Raw genomic sequence first — 11039 nt, 5'->3', positions numbered from 1 at the left:
CAGGCAGTCGATGACACATATTTGCTAATGAAGGTAGTGACGGTTTTAGGCGTTGCAAGAGCATGCCGTTCTGATGAGTTATGCAAACTTACTTTAGATAACGTCAATTTCAAAAGTTTCGATGACATAGTTACAATTCCAGATTCTAAAAATTATACTTCACGTACGTTTACAATCACTTCTCGTCTGGGTTCTGTTTCTCACCTAGAAATTCTCAAGAAATATATTAAGATTAGATTGGAAATTAAAGTTTCACGTTTTTTTATGCTCTATCAAGCAAGTAGATGTTACAACCAACCAGTCGGCAAGAATACCCTTTCTATGATTCCTAATAAGATTGCACAGTTTTTGAAACTAGAACATCCTGAAACATATACAGGTTATTTCTTCCGAAGAACATCGGCAACGTTACTGGCTAATACGGGAGTTGATGTATTAGCAATCAAGAGACATGGTGGGTGGAAATCAGCCACAACTGCAGAAAGTTATGTTGCTGACAGTTTAAGTAACAAAAAGGAAATAGCCAACACGATTCTTTACAGTGACACTTCAACTCCAGGTCCTAGTAGTACGTCGGATCATGCTGTTTTAAAGGATCAGTCAGATAATATTGAGAAAAATGTGACAATTAGTAAACGCGAGGGGAATAATTATCCAGACTTTATAATTGTTACTAAATGTAATAACTATACCATTACTATAAATATTCATTTTAATAATTAATAAAATGTTCATAAAATATTTCATTTATAACTCGAAATCGCTTTTTCCCCTAGGAAGGTAAGTTCACTCACTTACCTCCTTAAAAACAATGTATTAACAATCTATTTACTATAGTCGGAGCAGATAAATGTAACTGATGACAGTTTCTAATTCATTTTTTTTATATTACTTTGAACGATAAAAGGTGATACCTATTTAGTAGCAAATAAAAATAATTATACTATGTAGTCCAGATCTGTATTTTTTATTATTTTTTTAAATTTTATTTATAAAATTATTGATATGGTCTGTTTTCCGAGTCTTCCATTAGGATCTCGGTTATCTTAAGAGATACAAGGTCGTTGCAATTAGGGCGAAGTTGCGTCATTTTATGACCAATAATCTAATAACGGTATTTTGAAATTACCAATACGGAGAAATTTCACGCAACTTTTGTTTATCTTGTGGGCGCCATATAAGATTTTCATTTATTTTTAATTCAGCGCGTTTTTCGGATTATGGTTATGTATCGTATGATATGATTTTCTTTGTTTTGTTTTTGTCAAAATATCAGACTATCGATTTTCACTTTAAATGAAATTTTGACAGTTCGGTTAAAATCTCATTGACAATTGCAAAGTTAATTAAAATTACAATTCTAGATATTCTTCAAATTACCACAAGCGCGTAAACACGCCATTATATTCACATCAAGGATTGAAGTAATATTTAGTTGTTTTGTTTTCAAAGCACTCTTTATAAAAACCTATAATTTGGTGTTTTGACAAAAACAGATAACTGTCCTGAATTGAAAAATACAATACAGCGCCCAAAAGTAGATGAATAATAAAAAAAACCAAAAATCAGTGTTAAACGACGTTTACCCTTCAGTAAAATTGAAATTCTTTCCAGTAACTCTTTTAAATGTTTTGTAATGACATCGAGAAGATTTTTTAATGGATTAAACCCCCATACAAAACATTGTTTAATTTTGGAAAAATTATATTAGTGTAAATTTAAAGATGGTCCAAGAATTTATGATTTATTTTTGGGAACATTAGATGCGTATTAGAGATGTAAAAAAAAAGAAAAGAATAATCAGCAATTACAAAAATAATTACATATTGAAATAAACTATAGGATTACCTTTCGCTTTTTTGCATTTTCTGCATTTTTAACATGGTCCCTATGCAAAAACAACGTTTTAAGCGCGACAAAATTGCATTGAAATACCATTAACAAAGTTGAATTAATTACTCGGAAATAAAAATTATGTTCCAGTTGACTTCACCCTGTATAACCTTGTCAAATTTGAATTATCAATATACATATATAGAACACCAATCTTTAAAGATAATATACGCCATTTGACCTCTTCCAATTTTATGGTTTTTGGCATTCAAACCATTACTAATAATTCTTGCTTAAGCGGATGGAGCAATGTTTGTTATATTTCGAGCAATTAAATTATCTGACATAAATATTGTCCGGTATTTGAGTTTTTAAATATTTTTAATATCCCGCTAATGTGTTATGGGGAAATAATCATCGTACTTTGACATACATTAGGTGAAATAGAAAAAGTAACGCCCTAGGGCAAGAAAGTCGCCATTAATTCAATATTAAAAATTACAAGTAACATTTATTAACGTCAGTACAGACTAAATGTTAAACAATTCTCAATACACACATTTTTTTAATCAAATAATAGATTAGTAGGACATTTAACGTTGAAAGCATCACGGGTGTTATAGGATACAACATTGTCGCATTATTATCCATATAACACCCTTTATACCCTTAATTGCTATATTGCGTTTTCGGTTTAAGCGGAAAATACCACTACAATTTTCAGCATGTTTATAAGACAGCCTACAATTTTTTTTTTCATTTTTATCACTATTTTATACCAAAAAGTACGAAAAAAAATATTTTCTATGCGCGTAATAAGAACTTTATACTTTATAGTTACTTAAATACCATCAGTTTTTTCATTTTTTTTCGGAAAGTGTAATCAAAAGTTGACGGACAATCAAGACGAATATTTTTATATCCATAAAAATTTAAAATGTTTCTAATTTGTTGAAGAGAAAGCCATAATTTAAAATTTGCCAGTTCATTTATTTACGATTATAAACATCAGTTTTGACGATTACTTAACCAATTGATTAATGAACTATTCCTTAACAACGTAGAGTAAGTATGACTTGATAGTAAAGCAAATTGCGCGCATGTGGCTCGTGTTGATATCGCGGATAACATTAATTAAACGCAAATGTCGACATTTCCTCGAGTGGATTTTTTTGCTTGCTGCTCTCGCAAAAACTTTCATTCTCGCAAAAAGAAAGGTTTCGTCTGGAACAAAAAATTACTGTTAGCAAATGTACAGTACAGATTTTTGGGTTAGTTTTGAAAAAGACAACTGCATTCCTTTGACAAAATAATTCAGGACGACAATATATCAACACAACTATCATTATTTGATAAATAATTATTAAAAGACGATGTTATTCTACAAATAAAACTATTCACACCTAAATTGGTTCTACAAAAATTTATATCAAATAAATAAATTAGTTCTGGTATTTGTAAATGGAACGTGAAAGTTTTACAAAGATAGTTCAGGACAACCGATCAATTTGTTAAGCAATTTGAATAGAAATATGAGGTCTGAATGAAATTTTCGGTTCACTAGTGTAGTAAATTGAAATGCTTGTTTTGTTACTATGATATTTGGAACATTCTATAGGCTTTATTATAAAATTTGAATAATGAGCGAATCTGTTTCGCAATTTTTCTAGTCTAGTTATACAGCGTGTAAGAAGCTTGACTGCCATTACTTGAAATGAACAAAAAAGTTGTATATTACAGGAGCGTAAGATTAACAGTTTTCAAAATACATCGAGTATTAATATTGGGGAGTTTTATCACAACGCTTAACCTAATGCTACACAGCTGGTGCATACCACGTGTGTACGAGGCAGACTTATCCTATGGTAAAAATGTAAACTATTATTGTGAAACATATAGGTAGTAAATTTTTTCATTAATTAATAGCAAATTATTCTTAATGCTATTATTAAATTACCAATTTATTGACAGAAAGTGTCAATTTATTAATATGATAAATAACAATTTATTTGTTATGACATACGCCTACTTTATTTTTACAAATTTTCGCAATTACCCCTTTAGTGAACGATGACGAATCTAATTTTTTTACTAGAAAACTCGGATTTATCGAAAAATTACAGGAGGTAAAAAAGTTGCGCAATAAATCAGTCTTCCCAATAAATATTTTTAAATAAATAATTTGCCTCATAAAAAATTTCTAATAAAATATTGCAATGGAGTTGACTGTTTCACTCCTTTATAAAATACGACAATTATCGAACAAATATTAAAAAGTTCTTCCATACCAAGTTTCGTATCTCTAGCATTCCTCATGTTAAAGAAAAAAATTAAAATGTGAATTTCAATCCCCTCCTTTAAGAGGGTATATCGCCCCAGGGGTGCAACTTTCATATAAGGTAGACAAACTTGTCATATTAGTCCACTGTCAACTCTAATTTGATGTGTCGGATGTGTCAAATCAACTGTCTGTATTATGGGATTTCTAGACTTGTTACTTTTTTTTCTCATACTGGATGGATGCTTCTGTCCCTGTCATTCATCTTCTCGATTATCGATCGCACTAAATGACGTCGCAAATTAGCGCGACAGCAAACATGCAGATGTCTTATATTTACGCTAAGGTTGTAAATATTTGTAGGCATTCAAAAAAACATGCAAGTTGTCTATTGTTGTCAATTAATGATTATATGTAAATGTTTTTTTACAATGGGGTGAAAATGCGTCTGATTTCCGAATGATAGGTAACTTTTTTTTATCCACTGTATAACTTTTTAAAAACGTTACAGTTTACAGCACTAGTATTCTGTAACTGCAAGTTTTACCGAATAGTTTCTTTACTCCTGAAATATTTTCCATCCCTTGCAACGTTGCATTTTTTTTTAAATTAAAATGTGGCTTTAAGGAGCGGCATTCTTATAATTTTAGATCATTACTATCGGGTCGCGTTGCACAAACTGACCTAGCATACCGTCACGCCTCGAAAAATATTACAGACGGATTTAGTGATGCTGAAAACCAAGGGAAAGGTCGCTTGCCTAAGTTTTATGGAGAAATGTCTTCATTGTTTGTGTTAAGGGCCTCGCGTTCAAAATATTCGTCAGCAAAAAAAAACAGTTATTGTTAGTGATTGACGAAGCACGTTAAAAGGTAAAAAAAAAGGTCATTTCCAAATGTGAAATCAAAACGGCGAAAACAACTAGTCTTGTAATGAAAATTAGCATTTATACAGGGTGTCCCAGAATATGTGGACAATATCACGGATTTATACAGGGACGTTAAAATAACATGACAAGTTCCTATAAACATTTTCCCCAGAGGGCCTCCCTACCAAGATTCAGGCCCCTAAAAGACGCCCCTGAAAATCGATTTTTTTTAAATAGCTTTTAAAATAGATGCCTTGTGAAACTTAATTATTTTTTAATACGATGAACACCCTGTAGTTTCCTTATACTTCTTGAATAGCAAAAGAAAAATAGCAGGGATTTTGGATTTTTCTGATTTTTCAGGCTGCAAATAAAGGGAAATTAAAAGAAAACAGAATAGGCTACTTGCATAAAAATAACCGACAGATGCTCAAAATTATGTAAAAATTATAATTTTATGTCATGATCAAGAGCGCATTGTGATGTCATTTAGTGCTATGTCGACTGGCTAGTCTGAAATTTCAATGGTTGTCTCTAGACTCTTGTTACTATATCTCTCTCGGTCGCACTAAGTGACGTCATGAATTAGCTCAGCAGCAAACACCGTTCAAAGCATTTATTTTGCGCGCCAAATTTTAATAATTCGTTATTAAGAAGAACTTCTAAAAATTTTCTAATATTTACACTGCATGGTTTTATATGAGGTTATCGATTATTTCTAGACATTTAAAAAAATATGGCAAGTTGCCAAATCTTTCTTTCACGTTTGGGCAATACCTTCCGAATTTGATGTTTGAAAATTGGTTAAATGTTAAACGTAGGCCTCTTAACTATGATGTGAAATATGAAACAAAGCAGCATAAACGATACGGGTTGAATATTAAAAAATTGTATCTTGCAGATTCTGTACACATGCAACCTTCAAATTTTTATACCTTTTGTAAATTCAATGGCTTGAGTCAGTTGAGTATGAATAATACATTTTTTGTGGTTTATGCATGTAGGTTCTCGCGATCGTTCCACATTTTCTAAATACATGGTTACAAAAAAAATGATGCAATGTTGTTTTCATTATTTTTTTTACAATTTATAAAACATTATTACTAAGTTATACAATTTTAAAGAACTTTTCACATTTTCTCATAAAAATGTACATGGTTATTGGTTATAGATATTTTTCAAAGTAATAGAAACTAACGAAAAGCTAGAAGTTTTTTATTATTTACCTTGGATAGAACTGAAAGAATATTTCTGCAATTTTATTTAAATTATTTTTGGTATTTTCTGTAGCTGTTTAGGTACATTTACCTTTATGTAATTTGTATTTTATTCCCTCTTGTATTGTTTTTTTATTCATATATATTTTTTCTATAACATTGACTACTGCTAAGGAATACTTATCTGTGTTTGTCCTGTTTGTATTCATTATACGATAGACATTATTAATATTGGATACAATACAGGGTGGTCCGAATTTTATGCAGGAAACTTCGAGGGCTGATAGATCTTTTAAAAATAGTGGGTGTTTGCCTTATAAACATAGGTCTGGAACGGCCTCGTTTTAGAGATACAGGGTGTTGAAGTTGTTAAAAAATATATATTTTTTGTTTATATCTCCGGAATCCATCAACCGATTTCAATAAAATTTAGTACAGATAATGTATGATAGTAGGCCTTGTATTCCCTAAAACATAAGCTCTAAAGATTCAACCAGTGGTGTACAACTGGACAGGGTCACCCCCTTTTTTATAAAAAAAAACCTACGCCACTGTATTTTTACAAGCTGTTGTAACGAATTTATATTCTAATGCACAAAATACGTAAAAAAGGTAACTTGAATTTTTTCCCTAAAGTTCACCGTTCTCAAGTTATTCATACCAATACAATCCCCTTGTGGCATGCACTAGCCATAATATTACAAAAATATTTATGTTGATGCTTATAAGTAAGCGCAATTTGTAAGCACATTAACAAAATTCTTTACACTCATCGCTTTCATCTTTATGGATTAAAACAATATTTGGAAAATCACGACAAAGGAATGAAAGGCACAGAAATGAAATTTTAAAAGCATTTGTCGACAATCCTCGGCTAAGTACACGAAGAACGTCTCGGCAACTTGGGGTCAGTAAATCGAAAATTTGAAAAGTTCTACGTAAGGATGACAGAAATCCGTACCATTTACAACCTGTGCAAAATTTACGTCCGGGAGATGCAGACAGACGCCTGAATTTTTATCAGTGGTTGTTTGAATTCTTACTAGAAATACTTTGGACCGATGAGGCTACGTTCACAAGGCGAGGGGTAGTGAATTTTCACAATCTGGATATTTGGTCACAAGTAAATTCTCATAAAATTCGGAGTCATTTCTAAACTTTCTAGAAAACCATCTCTTTGAATTATTAGAGGATGTTCCACTCCAATATACGACAAAATAGCTGGATACAAATGGATGGTGCTCCTGCGCATTTTAGGAGAATAATACAAGAATAGTTTAATGAAAATTATATGAGATGATGGATAGATAGAAGACCAAATGCCAATGTTAACCATAATGGTGCAGAGGGTCCAGGGTCTTGGCCAGCCAGATCGCCAGATCTAAACTCCCTGGACTTCTATGTTTGGGGTGACCTACCTGAAAAGTTTACTCTACTCCAATAGATACTAGACCACAACTACTGCAGCGAATAGAAGACGGGTGTAATGAATTAAAAGAAAACCACCACATGATATTAGCTTCAATTAGTTCCATTAATAGAAAATGTCAGAAATGTATCGATGTGGGTGGTTCGAATTTTAAACAATTGCTGTAAATACTTAACGTTAATTTTGTTTCTTGTTTAGTTGTTGTTGCTTGGTAAAATAAATGTATTTTTATTATTATTTTGATTTAAATTGTTCTTATTTGTAAAGATAATGCCTCCAGGGAAAACTAAAACACACCAGGAACACTACCTCACAAGTGATGTGGAAAGAATTTTGTTGATGTGCTTACAAATTGCACTTACTTTTATGCATAAACATAAATATTTTTGTAATATTATGATTGAAGTGTCTGCCACAAGGAGATTGTATTTGTATGAATAACTTGAAAATGGTGAACCTTAGGCAAAAAATTCAAGTCTCATTTTTTACTTATGTAATACGTTATAATATAAATCCGTTACAATAACTTGTAAAAAATACAGTGGGGTAGGTTTTTTTTTATAAAAAGGGGGTGACCCCTGTCCAGTTGTACACCACTGGTTAAACCTTTAGAGCTCATATATTAGGGAATGCAAGGCCTACTATCGTACATTATTTGTACCAAATTTTATTGAGATCGGTTAATAGATTCCTGAGATATAAACAAAATATATATTTTTTTAACAACTTCAACACCCTGTATCTCTAAAACGAGGCCGTTCCATACCTATGTTTATAAGGCAAACTCCTATTATTTTAAAGAGATCTATCTGTCCTCGAAGTTTCATGCATAAAATTCGGACCACCCTGTATATGGCGCTTTCACAATTTTTTTCAAGATGACGATATACCCAAATAAATAAAAAAGGATGGAAGCTCCTGCATATTTTTAGAAGTTTTTTTAATTTATTCTTCCAAGTTTTAATTCTTATCTCTTCAATATTTAACATTCTTTAATTTAATAAAAAAGAATGCACTTTAAAATGCAATTTTTTAAATGTTTTTTATTTTCTTGCATGATATATTTTTTCATAAAAAATCAACCATTTGCATTTAACTTATGGCTTGTAATACATAGTTCTAAATTTGTTATAGATCGAAGATGAAGACTTCCACGAATTTGACTACATATTCGGAATGGATGAAAATAACATTTCCAATCTACAAGATCAAGCGCCTATCGGCAGTAAAGCAAAGATATTGCTTTTAGGGGATTATGATCCGCAAGGTGAAAGGATAATCAGAGATCCCTATTATGTAAGTATTCCTGTTACTTGATCAATACAGGGACCTGTTTGGAAAAAAAATTGGAAAGTGAAAAGTACCAAGTGAAAAGTGAGAGAGCAGAGTTTTTCTGTTTTATAAAGTAGTCTGCACAATTGCCTTTTCAGTTTTCGATTAGGTACCGAAAAGCGAAAAGTGAAGAGTAATTTTGTTTCTTAACGAATCTATAATACTTTTCAAATCGTACTTTTTAAAATAGCATTTGGAAAAGTAAATGTGACATTTTAAAAGTATTTTATTTACATCCTGTGTATGTCTATTTAAGAGAGAAACCATGCCTTCAAAATGTATTCTCTGCAGAATTGTTCCTTTTATAGGTTGTTCATCTCCTTCAGTCTGTTTATGGTTCATTAAACCAAAAATGTTCATGTTCCAGCAAATTACTTTTAATGCAAGATAGTTACTACCAGTTCCAATACTTAATAAAGAATCATTTAAATTGATCTTTAGCAAATAAACAATATTCTTTACAATATCCTGGTCTTGAGTCGTCCTTAAACAAGGTGAAAAAAATTGAACTATTAAGAATATCAGACTTAGTACATACGTTACTCTGAGGTTCATCGGAAACTAATTTGAAAACACATTTAAGTAGAGATGGGCAATGGGAAATTTTCCGTCCCGGAAAGTTTCCAAAACGGAAATTTTCCGGGAAGAAATAATCGAAGCTTGAGAAATTTTCCCTGGAAAGTTTCTGAAAAAATTTCCGTCGGAAATTTTCTGGGAATATTTCTAACAATTTGTAAACTTGGAGCTAATTTTACTTCTAACTTCTATGAACATACACAAAAAATTGTTGGTTAATTTTGGATTTTCGGTTAATTCGGAATACCAGAAGACCATATTATCCAAATAAGTTAGAAAACACTTACACTTACTTATTTTAATCTGTGTTAAGTCTACAATCTACATAATAGAGAGCAATACAAGACTCATAAATTGCCTCCTTTTCAAATTTAATATGAATTTTGATACTTGAATCAAAGTACAATTAAATTTTAAAACTAGTATAATTATTTAATGTATTTACTATTTGTTTGTTAAAAAACGGATGATTAATACATAATTTATATTTTTCCAATATTTATACCAATATAAATAGAAATGTATATAAGTATTTGGTCTTTTTGGAAAGCTGATGGTATGTAAAACACAATATCAAATCCAAAAAAAATTTTTGAAATTTTCAGAAAATTTCCGGAATTTTCAATGGAAACTTTCCAGGAATTTTCATAGTTTGGGAATTTTCCCATCTCTACATTTAAGTTTGTGTTTGTATACCTTTTGATTAAAATGTTGGCAAGGGAACGATAATATAGTATTATAGTAGTTGTTTCAAAAACTTAACCGTAAATTGTCCATTATTTGATACATTTGAATCGCAATAATTTTCCTAATGTTTCTCATGTACATACCGAGAAAATAGTAATATTTTTTCTAGGACCGTGGTTCCGAGGGTTTTGAGGTATGCTATCAGCAATGTCTTCGCTCATGTAAAGCATTCTTAGATCAACTTGAGCAATAAAATATATATCGTCATTTGTTTTCTTGGGTGATAATGTTACGTAACCAAAATATATCGTTTTAATAAACTAAACAGCATATTTTTTTTAATTGTCACTTAAACTGTCTACTTCTGGATGCGAATGAAGATTTTTTGAAGGTAAGTTAATTATAACAATAAATTTATAATATGGATTAGGGTGCTTCGTTTGAAACATAAATTTTTTTCTTTTGCTCCATTGACAAAATATTGTTCTAAACATTGGAAAAAAAATTCTCAGGAAATTTCAACTCTTAATTTTGATTTTAAATAGCCACTATTTGATTTTGAAATTTTCCTATTCATTTAACACGTAAACCTACAGTTTTTTTTTTAATTTTCTATCACAATCAGCTGCATTTCACTTTATTTTATTGTCCGTAAGCGATAATTATAGGGGAATCTTTGTTCTTTGAAAGTGTCTATGGTAGGATCTATGTGACTTGAACGGTTTCACTGCTAAAAAATCTTAAAAGTTAATTTTTATTGATTTTTGCATTTTTCTCATAAATGACTATAGACACAACAAAAGCGTACATAGGAAACTA

General features: G+C 30.8%; 1 protein-coding gene across 1 annotated transcript in view; it reads left to right on the top strand.

Annotated features, from left to right (window-relative positions):
- Positions 1-10552, top strand: part of LOC108904390 (low molecular weight phosphotyrosine protein phosphatase 1) — a 30182-nt gene extending 19630 nt beyond the window's left edge. Inside the window, exons 3-4 of the mRNA XM_018706921.1 lie at positions 8760-8921; positions 10390-10552. Of these exons, the coding sequence (XP_018562437.1) occupies positions 8760-8921; positions 10390-10473 (246 nt within the window). The 3' untranslated portion in view covers positions 10474-10552. The remainder of the gene's footprint in view (positions 1-8759; positions 8922-10389) is intronic.
- Positions 10553-11039: the final 487 nt, after the last annotated feature.

The sequence above is a fragment of the Anoplophora glabripennis genome, unplaced genomic scaffold (assembly GCF_000390285.2).
Source record: "Anoplophora glabripennis isolate ALB-LARVAE unplaced genomic scaffold, Agla_2.0 scaffold13, whole genome shotgun sequence".
NCBI lineage: Eukaryota > Metazoa > Arthropoda > Insecta > Coleoptera > Cerambycidae > Anoplophora > Anoplophora glabripennis.
Note: the sequence above shows the minus strand (reverse complement) of the source record. Positions and strands in the feature narration are given on the sequence as shown.